Source organism: Actinia tenebrosa, unplaced genomic scaffold (assembly GCF_029948245.1).
Source record: "Actinia tenebrosa isolate PJP-AT-01 unplaced genomic scaffold, QUT_ActTen_1.0 PGA_scaffold6__47_contigs__length_16458017, whole genome shotgun sequence".
Classification (NCBI taxonomy): domain Eukaryota; kingdom Metazoa; phylum Cnidaria; class Anthozoa; order Actiniaria; family Actiniidae; genus Actinia; species Actinia tenebrosa.
This window is the reverse complement of record NW_028292583.1, coordinates 6,627,833-6,650,397: the sequence shown is the minus strand read 5'-3', so window position 1 is coordinate 6,650,397 and position 22,565 is coordinate 6,627,833. Positions and strand designations below refer to the sequence as shown.

The 22,565-nt window shown below is 37.2% G+C and overlaps 1 protein-coding gene across 3 annotated transcripts; it reads right to left on the bottom strand.

Moving 5' to 3' along the window:
• Positions 1-7,507: 7,507 nt before the first annotated feature.
• Positions 7,508-21,997, bottom strand: LOC116288487 (uncharacterized). Of its 3 annotated transcripts, XM_089039036.1 has the most exons (11): positions 21,912-21,997; positions 19,151-19,213; positions 18,972-19,065; positions 18,060-18,083; positions 17,324-17,383; positions 13,411-13,506; positions 13,107-13,216; positions 11,151-11,531; positions 10,344-10,569; positions 9,716-9,743; positions 7,508-9,186 (listed from the first exon to the last, which is right to left on the bottom strand). In XM_089039036.1, exons 1-9 carry the CDS (start codon positions 21,966-21,968, stop codon positions 10,354-10,356), a joined length of 1,101 nt encoding a protein of 366 aa, XP_088895162.1. In that variant the 5' UTR covers positions 21,969-21,997; the 3' UTR covers positions 7,508-9,186; positions 9,716-9,743; positions 10,344-10,353. The 3 variants fall into 3 exon arrangements, with proteins under 3 accessions (XP_088895162.1, XP_088895163.1, XP_088895164.1); XM_089039037.1 differs by lacking the exons at positions 9,716-9,743; positions 19,151-19,213; XM_089039038.1 differs by lacking the exons at positions 9,716-9,743; positions 19,151-19,213; positions 21,912-21,997 and adding an exon at positions 20,319-21,490.
• Between the last annotated feature and the right edge of the window lie 568 nt (positions 21,998-22,565).

Here is a 22,565-nt window from a genome sequence, read left to right as displayed (position 1 = left end):
GAGCCGCCCGTTAGAAAAAGTAAGATCCCTGAAATGGAGTAATAACCTTCTCGCTTTGTAATATAATGTCAACCGCGTTATTGAAAACTGTTGAAGAAGCAGCTATCATTACTTCCATCGTTGCGGGTATTGGTTGGGTAGGTAAGAAAGTGCTCAAAGAAGACTTTACTGAAGACCCAAGCAAGAGCTTCGCTAATTTTGCTAAAATGACCGCTGCCGTAGGCGGGGCTATCATGGCAAAGAATTACCTACAGAAGGAAAAGTACCTGCCAACGACGTAACTCGTGAAAATCCCTGTGATTTTCTAATATATAATGGCCAGCGTGGTCGCAGGTGGAGTTATTGCAGCTTTAGCATTCACTGGAGCTAATTATGGTGGTCAGTATTTGGATAGATTAGTCAGAGGCGACAAAAGCGGAGATTTAGCCGCCGAAAGGAAGAGACACGACTTAGCGCTGGAGAAATATCAGCGGGACGTGGCAGCTTGGAATGAAAAAAGACAAGCTTACAGGGATTGGTTGGACAAGAATTACCAAGACAAAATGCAGGCGGATAAGAACTTCGAAAATACAGACTACGCCTTTAAGCTCTATGCGCAAGCACACCCCGCGGCATTGACGGGGTTAAGAAAGCCTCAGTTTAAGAATTACTACCAGCCTTCTAAGAAACAAAAAGATAGTGAGTTGGTATTCGTGGGAGTCGCAGGGCTGGCGGGAGGCGTAGCTTTGGCGTATCTGCTCTAACGAAGGAAACTGTGTTTCCTGAAATATATGATCGTCTTTTTGGAAAGCGACAAGAATAACTTTACCACTTATCTGAATCCCCCCATCAAAGCCTATAAGGTTCGGCTGGTTAGTTGCTCTTTGTACAATTCTTGGTATAATCTAGTCAATGGTATGGTCACCGTGCATAAAGGCGGCGGCAATTATCAAGGCGTATTGCTGCCCGATGGACATTACACACCAATCACCCTTGCTAAGGAATTAGCAAAACACGGTTATACTCTCACCACGGGATTGCCGCACGAAATGACCTTCAAACATAATCTTCCTAACAATTTCTCGGTAACCCTAGGAAAAACTGATGCATTAGGATCTTTACTAGGTGTCTCAGGCAAGGAAATTACCAACACAGCCATACCTGTGAAATGGAAAGTCGCATCCTCTTACGAAGTCTATTGCGACTTGGTTCATAGTTACAACAATGGAGAAAAGTCTTCTCTTATGTCCAAGTTTCTGCCCAAAGGTAATCCATTTGACTCAGAAGAATACACTCCCATTTCTTTAAGCTATGATTTGTCTCATTTGGTAGAAAGCATAAACATCACCATTAAAGTGGACGGAGAGACGGTGGATTTCAACGGACGTAAGATCAATCTTGTCCTATCCTTCGCTTGAATCAAGCGAAGCGCGATTCTATTCATATAATGGGCCGCGTAGAGGATAAACTCAAGAGGATTTACTATGGGCCTGAAGGCTATTGGAAAGGAGCGTCGGCCATCAAGAAACTCGCGACCGCGGCCAGGGTATCAGATGAAACGGCTATGAACTGGTTAAAAAAACAAACCCTCTGGCAGGTTTATCTTCCCGTTCCCAAGTACATTCCCAGGCCCAGCTTTACCGTAAATGCCCCTAATGAAGTTCATCAGGCGGACTTGCTTTTCTTACCGCACGACAAGGTGAGAAAAAAGACCTATAGATACGTTTTGACCGTAGTTGATATCGCAAGCAGATACAAGGACGCCGAACCCATAACCAGCAAGGATTCTGGGGAAGTCGCAGAAGCCCTAGGTAGGATTTATAAGCGCGTCTTGAAATGGCCCAAGCTGCTGCAAGTGGATGCGGGGACAGAGTTTATGGGCGTGGTTACTAAGACCCTGAAAGACCACAGCACTAAAATTAGGAGAGCCGAGGCAGAGTACCACAGGGGTCAGAGCATCGTCGAAAGATTCAATAAGACCCTGGCCGAGCGTCTCTTTGGGTACCAGTATTGGAAAGAGCTGGAAGATCCCTCCAAACGCAACAGGGAATGGACTCAGAGGCTCCCCCAGGTCGTCGCGGCTTTGAACAACGAGGCGGCCAGGGCTACGGGAATGAAACCCAGGGATGCCATAAAAAAGAAACACGTGGAACACAAGTCCTACGTCAGAAGTTCGAGGGCGGTCGGACTGAAGGAAAAAAAGCTACCCCGCGACATAGTGGTCAGATACCTCTATCAGCCGGGGGAACTCGAAGGTGGCAGTAAGAGAGCCACGGATCCTAACTGGTCTTTGGAAACGTATGAGATTTCGAAGTCCGTCACCAAGGAAGGGCAACCCGTGTTGTATTACCTAAATGGCCCAAGTCGCGGATTTGTCATGGAAGAGCTGCTCATAGTCCCCAAAGACTCAGAGTAGCGCAGCACCACGCGCCCGATTACACTCTAGGCATGTCAGCCTTACGTTGCCTCTGCAATGCCCGCGTTTATTATTTATGCGATCCACGGAGAACTGCTGATCGTCATTTGGGTCAAACCTCCATAGTAGAGGTATGTTGCATTTGGCACACCGTGCCCCTTTCTTATAGACGTCGTCCACGCATAGGTCGAACTTTATCCCCGCATAGCGGGGATCTTTGCTCTTTTCTTCGTCGTGCCGCTTGTAGCGAAGGAGTTTCTTGGCGATATTCTCCTTAGCTACGTCTTCTGGGGTGCGGTCGTAACGCAATTGCAGACCCCAGGCTCTTTTTAACTGTTTGGCATACTCCACACGGCTTACGGCGGTGTAGATAAGGTTGCTCCAACACAGCCGCTGGTCTATGATCCATAAGGTTTCTTTTATGGTAAGCCCCTGCGCACTATGGACTGTCATGCAATAACCCAAGCGCCAATCTGGATGGGAGGTAATTCTTTCCACCTTTTCTATGGGTACCCAGGCTTTATCATGCGTTACCGCATTTTGAAGTTGGATGTCGGTACCAGGTACCCAGACGTCTCTTTTTTGCATGCGGGTGTCGTGGGGTTTGTAGCAAACGGGCACCAAATGACTAGGAAACCGCTCTCGGTGTATATTTAGCAAATCCTTTTGTATGCGAGATTGTGCCGCGCGTTTGCTGCTCAGCACCAGATCCTTTGGATGCCATGTGTAAAGGAAGTCCTCGTAAGACTTCGCTCGTACGCGTTTGCGCAGCGTCTTGCATTGGTCGGCATCACTGAGGCCCCGAAGTTCTGCTTTCAGGTTTCTTATTTGATCCTTACTACGGTAGTCGGCGTTAATTTCCTCCGCATGGTCTACGAACCCCTTTAGCCATTCGTGGGGCATTTCTCCGGATATTGGAGGAGGCTGGCAGGGATCTCCGGCGAATATTACTTGACATTTCCCGCGAAGGAACTCTACGAACTCTTTGAGGATTTCTAAAGGCACGGTGCAAATCTCATCCCAAAGTATCACCGGAGGTATGTCGTGGATGGCTTCTGGTACCCACTTTTGGCCATTCCAACGGAAGAAGCTGTGGTAGGTCTGCGCGTCGTAACCCATTTCGCAGATTTCTCTTTCCAAACGATGCGTTGGCGTTAGCACCTTTATCTTAGGAAAGAGTTCTAACACACGCGTAGTCTTACCGCTGCCTCCTGTACCGTAGAGGTAAGAGAAGCGTTGGTAGGAAATGGGGTCGGCAACCGAAGGCAGTGGCTCCCCGGTTGGTTCCACGCTACCGCAAAGATGTTCTCCGTGATATTCTACACGTTCTCTCCATGCTTTTATCTCCTCATCTTTAACGCGCCATTGACCACTTTCCGCCAACTCATCTTCGGTGTAGAATTCTTTCATCTTCTCTAACACTTCAGGCTTTACGTACAAGGAATCCGTGGCTACGCGCGGAACGTCCTCTTTGTCAAACCGTAGGAGCATCGCAAGTAGGTTAATATGCGCATATGCTAACATACTCGCACGCAGGTGGTAATATTGCGGCCTGTGGTCTTGGTAGTAACAAAGTGCATTCCATTTCTGTTCTTTCTGACCTTCTATGAAGTAGTCCCATTTCTCCACAGACACCATTGTTCCTTGTTCGTGGGCGCGCTTAATAAGGAAGCTTAACTCTCCTTCGTCTGTTATCAGGCGTCGCTGCATGTGTTTCTCGCCCTCCTTAGCGCCCTGCGTGAATTTTCCTATGACAACGCGTGCTGTGGGGTTGTGTTCTGGGAGCCATTGCGTAAAGGCGCCATGACAAAGTATGGCTTCATGCGCCGTGTATTTTAAAAGCTTGCGCTCTTCAAAGAACTTCAATAGAGGTACGGGTATCCATTCTTTCTCTTGTAGATGCTTCCCGTACCACGCGTAAATTATGGGATGTAAGTCTTTAGCCAACTTCCAAGACGTTAATCGTACGAATCCAGTTGCTGGGGCGTCGTAGTGACCGTCTAACGAAACGCGGAAGAATTGGGAGTCTGGATGTCCGTAACGGTCGTAATATTCCTTACAATCCCCTAGACCTTTAAAACTTGCAGGGTAACAGTGTTTCATATCCAGCGACACATACTCATCTTTGTCGTACTCCATGTTCCACAGACCACCGTGACCGTGTTCTACACAGGCTTTGGCTATGTCTCCGAACTCTTTTGGGGCAGGTTTCCATCCATTTCTTTTCTTTGCGGCTAAGAAGTCCAAGCTGCGACTGCTAAGGACCTCGTCAGAGAAGTCTTCCCCTAAGGTCTCACAGGCGCTTTGAATGCGCTGTTGTTCAATTTCGGGTCGATACAAAGTGCCGTCTTGCGTCATAAACTGACTTCCTTCTGAATCCATCAACCAAATGGAATTCTCATGGATTAACTCTGCCAATGGAGAATTCTTATAGACCTTCGTTTCCTTCTTTCTTGGGAATCGCAGTTCGCGCCAGGCGTGCCCATTGTGCTGGTAGATGACTATAGGCGCACCACGGCCCCCATATTTGTGTGTTCCGGAGTAAATAAAGCCGTCGGTGATATCTTTCACATGGATTCGCCTCTCCAGCGCCGTTTCTAACTTCTTGATGTTGTCTATCGACCCTCCGGTCCTATTAGTATTTTTTTCCCATTTCCTGATGGCTTCTCTTCTCTTTAAAGTCAGTTTACCGCCCCGAGAGGAGTCTTCAAAGAACTCTCTTACTAACTTCCCTACGCAATTACCGGGATGTCGCATCGGTTTCAACTTCTTAACGTCTGGCGTCTTTATCTTGTACGCACCGTAAATGACTACGGTAACAGGGTAAGCAACCTCGTAGAACAGCATGTCTATTCCTACCAATGCTCCCGGGCGTGTGTTTTCGTTTAAGACAAACAGGTCCTTCTTACCAGACGCCCTGATAGGATTGCGCCCCTTTTCTATCATCCACTCGCCGTCTAAATACTTTATGAACGTTAGCTCCAACCGGTAGTTACCTTCGGGTATTAAGTTAATTATTCTTTCAGCCCTTTCTTCTGTCATCGTCTCGTCCGTATCTCCCTCCATAAATGTTGTGAAGGCAAAGTCAGCATCCAGGCGATCCAACACCTGAGTTCGCAGTCGGCGCACAGTTTTATTTCGAATGCTTGTGATGGTGTCCATCTATATGTAAAGGATATTTTAACCTCCGTTTGCGGTTCGACAACTAGCAGCAGTAAGGACACGGCGCGCGGCTTATTCCCGCTGCCGGCGCCTTCCTTAAACCGCCTGTAAAACCCGTAAATCTTTGACATTGACCGCAAGTCCCCCTTACTGCTGCTCAAGTTTCATTTCATGGTCTGTGGTAATCGAGAAATCCAAAATTAAGTTTTTAAATGTGCCCTTTTTGAAGAGTGAGCCCCTCCCTGATTTATATTATATCCTTTTCCTTTGAAACAATTTACAAGAGGGGTGAAGTCAAGACATTAAGTCATCAGTTAAATAAGTGATGTTTATTCCTATCTCAAATATAACGATGTTCTTAAATACAATGATTGCTTGCCATTAAAATATTCCTTAAGGGAGCATTCGATTTTTTAAAGAGGGCGACTGCCGAAGGAATCTAGGAAGGGTCATCAAGATTTTACACAGCTAAAAGCTGAGAGTCATCACGGTTTTATTCAACCCAAAGTTCTTCAACTGAGGTAGACTGGCCACAAGTCCATGTAGATTCCTGCAGCACTCCTCCACTAAAATATAAATGCTTCTTACTTACGGCTTGTTATTTGATAGGAATTTGTTTTTATATTCCACTAGAGTAATTTTACTTTGCCAGTGAAAGAATAGTCAACATAGTAGACCCAAGTTCCATTGTTTTCTTTTGTTTTACTTGGAGTGTCAGTCAGTAATAATCATACACATAACTTTGTTTCACTGCCCAAGAAAAATCACTCTAGCCTAATAAATATTGCCGAATAAATATTGGCTGAAGTGCAAACACTGTAGTCTTCTTATAAGCCCCTATTACTAAATTTCTTGGCTCTGGTTTTACTGGTGCAAGGCCCGATGTAACCAGTCAGAATTTACCCCTAATAGGGCCTTTCCTTAGTCTTCTTACATTATTAGATAAGATTTTGTTTTTTTTTTTGATATTCTTCTAACTAAAATGCAAAATATATAAATATCAGTCTAACAAATATTAGACATGATCCTGAACTTCAAACACTGTAGTCTTATTATTTTGATAAGAATTTGATTGTTTTGATATTTCTCTTAATCAAGTTGCAAAGTATATAATAATGATCCTCAAGTGCAAGCACTTTAATCTTATTTTGATAAGAATTAGATTTTTTTGATGTAGTTGTAACCAAGTTGTTAAATATATAATTATATCAATCTAACAAACATAATCCTGAAGTGCAAACACTTTAGTCTTATTTGATTTTTTAATATTTCTCTTAACCAAGTTGTAAAATATATATTTGTCTAACTTTGAAACTTGATTCTGAAGTCCAGAACACTGTACTCTTCTTATCAGATAAGAATTTGATTTTTTGATATTTCTCTTATTCTCGACTTTCACATCCCCATATAATGCCTTGTGTTTTTGGGGGGAAACCAATCAAACAACTGTCCCAAATTGAAAGGTTTCTTAATTGAATTTATACTATACCTGCTTTTATCTGTACAATACTGATTATCAATTTATTCCAAGTTATTTTTGTGTTTACAGATCATGAAGAGTTTTGGTCTTACAGAAAATGTATTGACTTCCGAAAAATGTTTAAAATTTACCTTAAACATCTTCAAGCTTCTATCTTTTTCTGTTTTTTACTTCTTCATTTTATTTTTTGGATACCAAAGGTATTTTCAACATTGTCTGATCAGCCTTCAGCAAAATAAGTGAGTTTTTACCCTCTGGTTTAAACCCCCAAAGATGCAATAGGATTATGGGGATGTGAAAGTTAAGAATACCAAGTTGTAATATATCAATTTTCTAACAAACAATTTGATCCTGAAGTGTGAACACTATAAACTCTCCTTTTTTGATAAGAATTCGTTTTTTTGATATTTCTCTTAACCAAGTTGCAAAATATATAATATCAGTCTAACAAACATCATTCCCCTAACTAGTACAAGTTTTAACAATATTTAATGATGCTGAAGTGCAAATTAACACTGTTTATAACTTTATCCTAGAATGCATACTCAGGATGCATTCATGCCAAGCCAACATTCGGTAGCATCGTGGTGTATGGGTTAACCAAGTGCATCATAGGTTTCCAAACACACAAGTGGAATTTTTCGAGGATTTTGGTTCTCCTCACTTTAGAAAAAAAGAATTCAATGGCAGACAAAATTCAAACCTGGCACCCTTGGCACCAAAATTATATTTATAACAATGCCTATCCTAAACTTGAACCTTAAACACTCAGCAGCCACAAAGTGAATTCACTTGGAATGCTTTCCAATTTTTGTCATATTAAAAATGATGCTTCATTATCGCATGCACAAATATATTTATTATAGAATAATATATGCTGTCGTAGGACAGGAGTTCTGGCCAAATGAATTTGCATATTGGAATTGGAATTTGAATAGAATCCCCCTGACAATGCCCATACACCACGGTACTACCCAACGCTATTTATCTTACTGTAATAAAGCACATCGAGGCTCTTAGGATGCACTTTATAAATACTATTTATTATTACTCTTTATTATTATTTATTATTATTATTATTAATTATTATTATTATTGAAAATAACATTTATTTACTAGTATACAGGGTGGTCTCCACAAATAAAAAGAAATAAAATCTTTACAAATACTTTTAAAGTGTATATGACACGAAAATATTTCATCGTTTAAAATGTATAGTTTGTTAGTAATATTAAATATATAGTAATGAAATTTGTTTCAAAAGCATATTTCTTGAGATATTTGAGAAAATTATGCCCAATTTGTGACGTCATCTTGTTGACACGTCCTCTAGATTCGTTAGTAAAGCACTAAATATAAATTGTAATTCGTATAAAATAACAACAAAAGGCATATTCTATTCAGCTTCGTTTGATAGCTTACGTAGTATTCTTCAAATGCTGAGAAACTGAAAAGTGTACTACCTGAAATTAAGATTCTGCATTCAAATCTATTTCGTGTATTTGCAACTAAATCTGGAGACTTGTAAACAAAATGACGTCACGACTTGTGCTAAATTTTCTTGATTTTCTAGAATAATACGTTTTTAAAACAAATTTAAGCGTGATATTCTTGTTAATGCTAATTAACTCCACATTTTTAAGATAAAATTTTTTTCGTGTCATATGCACTTTAAAACAAAACATAATTTAAAAAAAGAAGGCATACATATATCACTCATATCACGAAAATAAAATACATATAAAAATGTTAGTTTTTTTTTGTTGTTGTTGTTGTCTTTTCTTAAATGTTATAGTTTGATGAGGAACAAATTGAAAAATATATCCCTGCATTATAGGAAGCACAGGTGGCATTAGCGGTCAGAGCACAAGCCTCTGACTACATGAGGTGTGACCGGCAGGTTTGAGTCCTGCCGGTCTTGGTCTCGTATGTGAGTAGGTGAGTAGGCGGGGAGGTATATATCTATATTAATTTTAGTCTTAATTTTGTACAGCGATTTAATATTTTGATCATTTTCATGGATTTAAAAATGTGCTATACAAGAAAATAAATAATAACATAAAAGTAGAGTTGCTTGTTGATTCTGTCCTGTGCTTCTAGGGTTTTTCACTGGGTTTTTTTCGATCTTCGGGCTTTCGATTGTCCCACTCTGTGATATACAAAGCAAAATTTCACCTTTAAATTTGGGAGTAATTTCGTCCTCGATGGTATTAAATATAAAGTAATTATATAATTGCTTTATTAGTTATATAATTATTTTATCAATGCCATGGAGGACAAATTACTCCCAAATTTTTGCTGTCGCCATGATGATGTAGTTACTTCTCTTTTAAAACAAGATGACATCCAGCTGGTTGAGACTCGGAATAGACCCCTTTCGAATTCCAAATTACCGCCGTGTTTCTTGATTACAGACTCATTTGCACAGGGTTAGCCTCGAGTTTGTGCAGAATATTCACGTGTTCCAGTCAAGGTCCGTCGAGTTTCAAAATGTTTGTATTGTTGAAGTTGTGCATTCTTTACTTTTACTTTGGTATTTGTGAATATTTTAACACTGATACGAGGCTAACCCTGTGCAAATGAGTCTGTAATCAAGGAAGACAGCGGTAATTTGGAATTCGAAAAAGGTCTATTAAGATGATTATTTCTATCACCAAAAAAATCAGCAGAGAATTTACCTAAATAGCAAAACCAGCATTTGTATTTCTAAAAAGAAAGAAAAATATGTCACCTCTGATCTGACGGAAAACACTAATATAATGTTGTGGCCATCTTGAAGTTGAAAGAAATATTTTTTTATATTCACCAATATTAGGCTCGAATTCTATCAATTTAAAAAAAATCAAGCTTTGACAGCCAGGAAGTTTCTGTGGTACTTTGTCCTTTTACTTATAACAATAATATTAAATGGTAATCAAATCAGATGATAACTTGTGAAATTAGGGACAAATTTATATTGTGTTTGTCAAAATCTGTGTACTAATTTCCCTTCCCTTCTTGCTGTGCTTGGTCTGTACATTCCGACCTCTGTCAAGATTATCCCGTACAGACCTCCTGCTCGGTTAATCTTATATAAGATCTATACTAAGTATAAATATGAGAAGGCCAGTGTGTATCAATATAGAAAGTGTCTTAGTAAAAAATAAAAGAAATCACAAATAATTGTAACTAAATTTCCATTCTGGGAGCGAGCCATATGCTAATGAATGAACTAATGAATTCCCAGAAACATTAAAAAATTCTTTTAAAAAATACCATCATAGCATATTAAATAAATAAGCTTGCTTCAGATGGTTCTGGACTTACTCTTTAATCTTCAACAATAATTAAGGTCGTCTAGCTGTGTCAAGTTCAAGTTTTCAAGTCTAATCAAAGATTTATCGACTGGTGTCAATCCTTCTTCTTCCCTTTCAGGATCTTTACCATTCTTTTTCTTACTGTTGGCATATTCTGAACTGGGTTGCTGAAGGTGTTGATGTTGAACCCCATTATTATTAGCACTTCCTGCTGACTCAGCTCTTGCCTTCTTCTTCTGTTGAACATAACAAAATTTCTTTGTTTCAGATATGACAAAAAATATTTATTAAGTGGATTTTTTAATTCATGCCCACAGCAAGGCAGAAACTATACAAAAACAATAATACATGTATACTGTCTTTACAATTATTCACCAATATTCAATTCTCCAAGGCAGCACAAGGAAGCATAAGGTGAAATTTCAAGGTGAAATTTCACTGTTGCCATGCATGGGGATATGATTATAGAGTATTTCTGCCTAATATTTTTACTGCCAGTAAATTTATTTAGCTGCAAAATTACCTGCAAAATTAATAAAGGTACCTGCTGGTACATTAACTACACATTAGAGGGCCAGTTTGTATAAACAAAGCAAGGTCATATTGTAAAAAATAAAAGCAAGGAACAAAAATTGGTAATAAAAATGCTACTCTTTGCATGAGCCATATATGCATACTCATAAAGCTACTGTAAGAGTACTTATTCAGTAATCAAACTAATGAATTCCCATAAACATTTAAAATATTAATAAAGAATAAGAGTAAAAGAGCAGAAAATAAAGATTACCACCATGGCATCAGGTGGTTCTAGACTTACTTCTTCATCATATATATAATCAAGTGAGTTTGTTATCCCAACAATTTCTCCTTGCTGGGGTGTTATGCCAGCAGTTTCTTCATTCCTTTCAGGATCTTCTTGGGATCTGACGTTGCCATTGGCATTTTCTGACCTGGGGTGATGGAGTGTTATCCCAGCAGTTTCTTTATTCCTTTCAGGATCTTCATAGGATCTGACGTTGCCATTGGCATTTTCTGACCTGGGGTGATGGGGTGTTATACCAGCAGGTTCTTCATTCCTTTCAGGATCTTCATAGAATCTGACGTTGCCGTTGGCATTTTCTGACCTGGATGGCTGAGGAATTTGCCGATATTGATTGTCATTATTACCAATTATTTTTGCTTTTCTTGCTTTCTTCTGCTGATCATAAAGAAGTTTCATTGTTTCAGATATAATGACAAATATTAAATACAAATTTTTTCATATCCATGCAGAATATAAAAACATTAATATGCTATTATAATAATACATATAATATATGTAATACACTGTTTTCTCAATGCCTGACAAGTGCACCAAAACGACCCCAGTCATTAGTTCACAAAAAAAGATATAAAATTACTTGAAATGCGTTTATAGAAAAAAGTATAGACTGAAATTGACCTTTTCTTTTGGCCAGAATTGAGCTAGCCCCCTTTATTTTAAATAAGCACCCTTCCTCAGTCTTGCAAGATGACTGGGTGACCTCGTTTTTGACCTCAAATATAGTTTCTTGCTCTTTAATTGGTGGAGCAACCAGTGATTCCGAGATGATAATCACTGCTCAAGCAGTGATTATGAGGTTTCCCAAAGCTTTTTCTCTGACATTCAAATCTAATATTATACTGAGATGAAAATTAGAGCCTATGTTTTGGTGTCGATCCGACACCATTATCACTCCGTAAATATTTCACCAATTATCGCTTCACCTTCAGCAAATAATTGTTAATTAATTCATAAAATATGTCTGATTAAGCACTGGTACTAATGAAACTCTTAAGTTTCATCATTATCCAATTCAAAATATCTAAATTTCAAGGTACCAAAAAAATTAATTACAGGTTGATGTTATTAGATATATTCTAGTATAGCCTCCCCACAAAAAGAAATGTTGCATATAATTATGATGATGTGATGTGACAACTATAAGAAAAATGAATGAATGAATGAATGAATGGAGGGAGGAAGGGAGGAAGGGAGGAAGGGAGGAAGGGAGGAAGGGAGGAAGGGAGGAAGGAAGGGAGGAAGGGAGGAAGGGAGGAAGGGAGGAAGGGAGGAAGGAAGGAAGGAAGGAAGGAAGGAAGGAAAGAAGAAAGGAAGAAATGAAGGAAGGAAGGAAGTAAGGAAGGAAGGAAGGAAGGAAGGAAGAAAGAAAGGAAGGAAGGAAGGAAGGAAGGGAGGGTGGGAGGGAAGGACAAACACAGCAGCGGCGCAGCTCAATGGGTTCGAATTGAAAACATGTGACAACCATAAGAAGAACGAATGGATGGATGGATGGATGGATGGATGGATGGAAGGAAGGAAGGAAGGAAGGAAGGAAGGAAGGAAGGAAGGAAGGAAGGAAGGAAGGAAGGAAGGAAGGAAGGAAGGAAGGAAGGAAGGAAGGAAGGAAGGAAGGAAGAAACGAAGAAATACTTGTCATCACTAATCACCACCAATAAGTACAACAGTGGCGCAGCTCAATGGGTTTGAATTGAAAGCATGTGAAGGCTTCTCTGGCAGAGTCCATGTATGACCCTGAAGCATGTCTGCTCTAACCAGTTTGAATTAACTAGTTAAGTTGGATTTGAGAAGAGGAAGGAAAAACCGGAGGACCAGGAAAACCCCAGCTCACATGGGGCAACTGGGATTTTAACCCCGGACCTCAGAGTTGAGAGGCGAGTGTTTAACCACCACAACATCCTGATGTCTGTCAGAGCGATTACACGTTAAAATGTACTATCAGCAATTCCTTACCTTTTTATAACAGCAATAAACAATTAGAATGATAAACAGAGATAAGACAACACTCCCTATTATAGGACCAACTATTTGCCATGGGAATTTATTAACAGGTATGCTGGTACCTATAAAAAAACAATGTGGCAGAAAATTTCATTAAATTTGCAAACTAAAAGTTATGGTAATTGATTGATACAAATTGAAATAACTAATTGGAAATTAGATCTGGTTTCCAATGAGGACCTCACTAATGTGCTACTAACTGCAAGAAGAAACAAATAAAATATGATTGCAAAGAAGAAAAAAAATATAAGTCCACCTAAAGTACTGTTGGTAAATGGTTCATCTGTACTGTTATCAGGTGATATTCCATCTGTACTATTTACTCTCATGTCATTGTTTGGATAATTCTCAGCTGAGAAATAAAGTGGGAATTAAAAAAATGTAGTTAGAAAATATAATAATGTACTTGCTAAAATGAATTCATGATCAACATGTATGCATACTAATGTATTGAGCCATCTTCAAGTTACACCAGCCCAGGAAGCTGATGTGACAGTGACCACAGAGTATTATAATTATAATAATAATAATAATAATGATAATAATATTAATTAATATATAATAATATATAATAATAATAATAATATATAATAATAATAATAAGTATTTATAAAGTGCATCCTAAGAGCCTTGATGTGCTTTACAGTAAGAAGAGTGTTGGGTAGTATCGTGGTGTATGGTGTAACTTTATTAATGTCTCTAATTCTTCTAGCCAGGGAGACAAAAGTATGTATGCAAGTATGCATTCAGTAGGGATTTTGAGTGCCTAATAGTATGTGAATGAGTCTTATTTCATGGGAATCATTTCTTAAGAGCGACTGTCTGTAAAAATCAAACATACGGCGGAAAGGCTCAAATTTTCGAATTCGCTCTACTTTTGGATTTTAGTAGTGCATGATGAAGGAAGAAACGCTGTGTGGTTAGTTTTGAATAATACTTTTTTGTTTTCGAGAAATAGGGAAAAATCGGTTTGAGCTCCAGGGACGATTTTCGCTGCCAAAAGATGGCTGAAAATTGCTTACTTTCGCTTGGTCCGTGTATCAAAACTATTAATCCAAATAGCCTTCTAATACTTTCTGCCAAAAGTACAACTCTTATTTGCTCAATTAAGAGTAGTTTCATAAAAATCGAACAACTCAGAATTATTTAACACAATAAAAAGCAATGGGCACTGAGTTACAATGCTGGTCAGTGCATCTCGAAAACTGCGAGTTTCCCTATGTGCCATCCTTCCAAATCTTATGAAATTATAGTCAACAACTATTGGAAAACTACTCTTTTGAAAAATGTATTTTTTATTTTGGGGAAATAATTGTGCGCTTTTTGCGAGAGCTTTTATTTTGACTCATTAAATATGCAGAAATCATTGTTTGGCGATTGCGTGACCAAAGACTTCTCGAAATAAATTCCCTTGAAACATCATTGTTTTTCAAATCTAGTCTATACAAATAAAAGAAAACATTAATATACTAACCTTCAACACGAAAAAGTCTTTTCCGTTGCTCCATTCATCGGAGTTATCAAGAAATTAGAATTGGCAACCATGTCATTGGCTTGTTTTATGCAACCGATTTCCGAAAATACCATCTATCAGTAACAGTCGACATGCACAGTTCGTGTTTCTTTACAAACAACTAGTCAGATTTCAATAAGAAATGTACAGAATAGTATACTAAATTCGATTCCTACAGAGTCCAGTAGGTTATTCTAACTTCACTGGCAAGTTGTTTAGTGTCTCTAATTTGCATATTGTCGGAAAAGTCACAGTTGGCGCGAAAAAAGAGCGTACCGTAGTTTCTTCCGGTTCTGTCCATACCCTAGTGGTCTTGGAATTTTATGTATTATCCTTGACAAGAAAAAGAGTCGAGATAACATTATTATGCCATTTTAACATTAAAAGCCCTTTGTGAGCAATTTTAAAAGTGGTTCTCTCAATAGATTATGGTGGAGCCGGCTAGGGGCACCTGTGCGAACTACTATGCCATACTGCTCCGTTTTGATATATTTCATTAAATAATTTTGTTTCCTGTGATTAGTTCCTGCACTAGATTTCTCTTTAAGAAGCCAGCTTGTTGCAAGAGAAATTCCTGTTTTCTTTCTTTCTCCTTCGTTAAAGAACAGTGGTCGGTGCACTATGGTCCCACAACACGATCTGCACGCTGGAATGCTGTCTCGGTATAAGTTTATGACAGTTACTCGCAAACAATTGCCGATCGATCTGTTAAATATTACAGACCAATTTATCAACGCGCTACTGACTAGTAGTTCTTGGAAGAAATAGCCAAAGGTGGATCCCTGGCCTTATACTGTTCTGTATATTTCTTATTGAAATCTGACAAGTTACTGATAGATGGTATTTTCGGAAATCGGTTGCATAAAACAAGCCAACGCCACGGTTGCCAATTCTAATTTCTTGATAACTCCGATCAATGGAGCAACGGAAAAGACCTTTTCGTATTGAAGGTTAGTATGTTAATGTTTTCTTTTATTTTTATAGACTAGATTTGAAAAACAATGATGTTTCAAGGGAATTTATTTCGAGAAGTCTTTATGCACTTATCATCGGCTTCCACGAGGGGGGGGACCCCGGGCTAGACTCGGGGAAATGTGGGGGAAAGTGGGGACTTAGCCTTAAATCCTTGCCCCAGTACCTGGGGGAATAGTGGTAGATAGATAAATTGTTCTGAAACCCCCTGGAAGCATTAGAGTTCTTTGTGAAGAGCTGTTTTCAATAAAGTATTGGACTCTTAAGGTCTAAAAAAGCAAACGGAGGTATAAACATCGTTTTTCGTTTGAGTTTTATTTTGACTTCGATTTAATGGCATTGGGGTTGCTGTGTTAACCTACGTCGCTCGTAAACTGAAAACTAGTCATAAAATGGCGGATACTGAAGGTCAAATTACTGTAACTGTAGCGACACGTCAACTGTAGCAGCAAGTGAAAGCTTGAGACAGATGCTGATTTAGTATTTCAGTAAGAGTTTCAGAAAGTTAAGATATTATCAAATGCTCTATTTGCTATACATGTTACTAAGATCTTGTCTCCAGTTTGTTTTATGGATTTAGTGTGTGCACTCTACTGTTTTGTGTTACTTTTGTGATCTGTTATTTCAACTCCATAACAATTTTGCCCTAGGGGCTGGTGGAATATAGGGGTATTTTCTAAGAACCTTGCCCCATATCTGGGGAAATACAGATATCTTTCCTCTAGTCTCAAAGCAAAGTCCCCACATTTGCCCGTGGTCCCCCCCCCTCGTGGAAGCCGATGACAAGTGCATTAGTCACGCAATCGCCAAACAATGATTTCTGCATATTTAATGAGTCAAAATAAAAGCTCTCGCAAAAAGCGCACAATTATTTCCCCAAAATAAAAAATACATTTTTCAAAAGAGTAGTTTCCCAATAGTTGTTGACTACGATTTCATAAGATTTGGAAGGATGGCACATAGGGAAACTCGCAGTTTTCGAGATGCACTGACCAGCATTGTAACTCAGTGCCCATTGCTTTTTATTGTGTTAAATAATTCTGAGTTGTTCGATTTTTATGAAACTACTCTTAATTGAGCAAATAAGAGTTGTACTTTTGGCAGAAAGTATTAGAAGGCTATTTGGATTAATAGTTTTGATACACGGACCAAGCGAAAGTAAGCAATTTTCAGCCATCTTTTGGCAGCGAAAATCGTCCCTGGAGCTCAAACCGATTTTTCCCTATTTCTCGAAACCAAAAAAGTATTATTCAAAACTAACCACACAGCGTTTCTTCCTTCATCATGCACTACGAAAATCCAAAAGTAGAGGGAATTCGAAAATTTGAGCCTTTCCACATATTTCTGATTTTGTTTGATTTTTACAGACAGTCGCTCTTAATTACATTGATTCTTAAACCTTCTTAATACTCATTCCCAGTCCTCCACTTGTTTCTAATCATATTAGTGGACAATACAATATTGTTTTAACGAGTACTATAAGGATTACGAGGCAATGTACTCTAATTTCACAGGATAGCAAATAACTGAAACAATTTATTAGATAATCAATTTTCCGCAATCATAGTTTTAAATTCTGAGATATTCTAGCTAAATCATTGGTTGAGCTTGTGAGACATAGCAATGGCATAATTAATGGGAGTTGAAATCATGAAGAATTAAGTTTAATTCACTAAACACTTACACGTATGTGTAGTTGTCATAACATCAGGGCCATTGGCTGAAGGCTTGGGTGTTGGTGGCTCTGCAAGATTACATAATAGCTAGGTTTACCATATTATGTAACTATAAAAAAATATCTGACTATATGGTATCCATCAGCATTGCCAAAATGTCAAGTTTAATCAAAATGTTGGGGTGTGAACCATATATAAATTAATATACACTGTATGTTATAAGTTAGACAAAAGATAACAATGGATGAAGTCAACAGATTTAGACTTCTTAGTGGGCTGTATACAAGTTTGAGTAGCAGTAAGGCTGAGCCAGAAGCTTCTACATAGCTTTTATTCATAATTATTTTAATAAACATTCCCAGTATTCTTAATGACCCTTGGAACATGCTTTGTGCAAGTTTGTTAAAATTTTATACTTTCCACATAAGAACCTGTCTCATTTGTTAGACTGAAGCAGTTCTTTTATATATATTGGGTACTTTATTGGCTAAATTTCAGCATGGTGGTTCTTGGTCCACCGATTCTTTTATGCAATTTTTTACTGTTTATTCTCTTAAGCAACTAAAAAAACATTCAAAACTGCTTTACAAATGTTTAAAGCTTTAATTGCAAAATAAACAAATAATATCTTGAAATGATATGATGAGTTGATTTATTTCCAATTCTTTGAGCAGAATAACTCTAAAGAAATGAAATTATTAAATTGATGATGTCATATAAAACAGAACAAAGCAACAAGATTACCTGTTGCCATGTTTGTGCAATTGTCTGTGGATCAAAAGAAAAATTTAATATATATTTCATTTTATATATTGGCAATATAATTGTCAAACACTTCTTCAGCACTAGATACTGGCCATAATTTAAGGGTGTGGTAGCATGGGTGCAGGTTTAAAAGAGTTTATAATGCAAAGCCCATTCATTACATATATATATGTATATATATACATATAATACAGCCATTTGCAAAACTTATGGCCGTTTCAAATATAAATACAAGTATATCGATTAGTATATCAGACAGCTGCATGGGCGGGATATCTTTCTTGATATTTTTTTTCAGAAAGCCTTAGTGATAGACAACTTGAAAAAAATATAAGGGAGGATAAAACATTAATTTTTGATACGCTTTTGATATACTTGAATAATATAATATTGGAAGCATCCATAATTTTTGCAAATGGCTGTATATATATATATAGATATAGATATAGATATATATATATATATAGAGAGAGAGAGAGAGAGAGAGAGAGAGACAGAAAGAGAGAGAGAGATATGTATACAGCTATTTCTAAAAAGGTTGAATACTGCATACTGAACAGTGAGTGCATCCCAAAACCGAAGGGCATTGTGGGTCTCGTTAATTGGAAATAAAAAGTAAATATACAGCAATTAACTCTCTACGTGTAGTTAGTATATTGTTTCAGATGGAACACTAACAAAGAATAAATAATTATTATTAATCCTACTTTACACAATGTCATTATGACCCACAATGCACTTCAGTCTTGGAATGCACTATTCAGTATACATTATTCAGTATTCAACCTAATTTTATGAAATAGCTGTATACACTTACACCATAAAACAAAAGCTATCAAAATAAAGCAATATTATTAAATGACAGGAGATATATTGAAATTTATCTCTCACCTTTTACTTGCAACTTGAATTTAACTGCATACATTAATGTTCTTTGCCCAACTTCTTGAAAGTATAAGGCAAGGAATGTTCGGCTGTCATTTACCTGTGTTTATTTTTTAAACAGTAATTCAAAATTCATGAATAGTTAATGCGTCCTTCAAATCCATAACGTGCACGGAACTTTATACCTGATAATAGTTCAACATGGATATATCTTGATATAAAGATTTTGAAACCTTTATATAAAGTACCTAAAGGGTACAAAAGCATGTCACAAATAAGGACCCTAAATGCTCAATTATTAGTGAATTTTTGAAGTTCTTCAATAAACTTGCAGATTGTGTTTTATCAGATCTAAAATTACTCAGCTACACCTCATCGTTTTAAACCTTAAAAAAAACACTCCTGCTCATTTATTAGACTATACTTCAAAAACTCATGAATAATACATTGGCCTTTGATCCAATTGGAGCAACCATACACACATCACATGCATTGACCTTTATACCCAATAAAGTCTTCTTTATTAGTGTGACAGAGTCAAAAGACACTATTTTGGACAGTAATTATTTAGTCATAAATCTATATTTTTAATTAGGAATGCCTCGTGTACACATAGGAATGTAATTCTTTAGTTAACTGTTTGCGTGGAAAATGCGTAAGCAAGAAATAATTTCCGTACGTAATTACATTACAGTGAGTCATGCCTAGGTTTGGCGCTTGTTTACGTAAGTTCGTGTTTGGGACATCCTGTTTGCGCCTAGGGCGTGCAACATTGCATAGGATGTGTAAGGTCTTAAGAATGCAGGTTTTTCCATAAAAATAGGCCCAAACTAAGCTTAAATCAGTGTAGTAAAAGTTCTTGAAGACGTTGCACATATCAAGACAAGGAATTCTCTACGATGTAAAGGTATGAATCTTTGAAGCCTTTTACACTTATACCTAGGATAGATTTAGGACAAATCTATGTTAATATCGTTAACTAGTCGTTATATTTTATAGCTTAGATTTTCTACATATTTGTTAAGCATTCGTTTCATGTTGTAGTAATTCTAGTCGCATTAGCGCGTAATTTAGTACAAAGTTATTCACGCAGTAGTAATTTAGTAATCACGCTGAGTGTATCTTGTCTTTTAAACTCTTTAAAACGTTTACTATAGGATCGCTACCGCCTTACTCGCTTGTTTAACCTTTTTACTACGATAAATAGCCTTAACTGCGGGATAAAAGACCTTTTCTTTCCAACCTTTAATTTGTTCGCTACTTAAACTCTACACTCAAGGTCATTGTCGCGACCGCGTGTTCAGTAAACCGTGTAATTCTTAGTTTGTCATAAACAAAGGTTAAAATACTTACCTAAAGCCATAGTTAACCTCTAGTCAATTTTTCCTATTGCTTTTTCCATTGGTTTAGTTCATTTTAAATGGTTTACCGACTTGTACATTAAACTTTGCAACCTAGTAATTTTCACTCGCGTATTGTAAACACTGCTAATCAGTATGCAATATTCAAATTACCTGTGACGTAATTTACGTATTTCCGTTTCTAGTTATATCTAGCAAAACTGTATTTTATTCATAACTTTTTAGCTATTTAGATAAGCTACAAATTTATTTTATCTCATTGTAAATATTTTTCTTGTTTTCATTAGAGATATCCTGTAATCTCGTTCCCGTTTTTTTTTCTCATGTATTGTAAAGTTGTGTGAATTTTTCAATAAATTCTTTTGTCAAAACCACTTGCAATCTGATTCATAGCTGAGCGCCTTGCCGCCGGTTACATTAGTATTCTTTATATAAAGACCATATTAATGAGGAAGATATCAGAGATAAAGTTGCATCCAAGATAAGATGAAAACTGAAAGCCTCATCAAGGTCAGCCTTTCATAGTATCACTGACCGAACCCACAAACTTTTGTCCACTAGCACCTCTGTTTTGAGTTTGGCATACTGTCTACAACTTATGGGAGCCTTAATTGTTTGGACTCACTGTGCATGTCTAATGTACATATGAGCATGACAATGATGCACAAACATCTATCAAAGTATACAAGTCCATACCCACAACGTATATAATATGGTCACTCTGATTCAACCAAAAGGTTTGTGAATTATTCCTGAGTTTTTGAACTGTTTAATAAACTTGCAGATCATGTTTTATCCGATCTAAAATTAACCTGAGTTAAGAATACATAAATCGTCATTTTTTTTTTCCCATTGAACTTGAAGTGATAATCCTTATTCTGTTGACAGAGATTGATATTGCTAAAATTATATTAGTTTTGGCATGATTTTGGCATACTGGTATTTTTACATTGTATAGTGTTTTTCACATGTTGGAATTGAAAGGAATTGACGATGAAAAAGAAAGTTGATCAGAAACATTTTTGTTTTTTGTGACAGTTCCTCTTTTGTCTGTAAGTGTACGAATAATTAAAAAATAATAAAAATAAATGAAATAATAATAATAATAATAATTACAAATTATCATATTAAAAATTATCATTTTAAAAACTCTGTTCATATATCCAAAAACTATATATTTATAGTGTTTGATCATAGAGTGCAAACAATTAATCCATGAAATGCTAATTACTAAATAGTACAAAATAGTGCTAATTAAACAATAGAAAACAATGGAATTTGCATGAAATTGTGCTATTTAGTATTACTAAAGTTTCACGGTTGTATTGTTTGCACTCTAGTTAGAAAGATGAAAAAATACTTTGTATATAAAAGATATTTATCAAAATGAAGTGATCTCTCGAAGATTTGTAGAAAATTTCTTAGTGAACTCTTCGAAGCTCGACCCGATAGCCTCGTTTTTATGCTACACTTATCACAATACCACTGCATAGCTGTAATTGTAGTTGAGCACGTCACTTCCACAAACCAGCTGGTTTGTGGAAGTGACGTGCTCAACTACAATTACAGCTATTCTATCACTTACCTGTGTGTTATGTAATATGAAGACAAGTGAGCCATTGTGTATTCTCTCTCCAATCATCAACCTATCACTATATGTCGTCCGGTACACCTTAATATCCTATAAGATAATAATAATCAATACCTTTATTTTTATTTTATGAGGATAAAATTACTAATCTTACAGTTAATTAACTAACTTAAAAAGTGCAATTATATGGAAAAAAAACTTTTTATGTATAGTATCAATGACAAATTTCAAACAAAAATAACTCTATCCCTACCTCATGTGGTTTGTTGTATTCATCCACTCTTATTACTAATGGATCGACATGTACCATTTTGCCTTCTTTCTTTTCTCCAAAGAGTGCATGAAGGATTGGATATTGTGAGGTTAGGTTGAAATAAGCATCTTGACCTTGGCATACATGTACATCAATTTCTTTGATTTTTTCTGCAGTTCCATTGCTCAATGTTGATAACAGCACCAACAACATTAGGATAATATATTCCCAACACTTTCTGTTAAAGTATGAAATAAAAAACAAGTTATAATAATGTATAACAATTAAACCATGATTGAATATTAGGATATTGGGTAGCATGGGTGGCGTTCGCGGCTAACGTGTCGTCTTTCCACTCTGTGAGTCCAACGGGTCGGGTCGCTGGTTTGAGCACT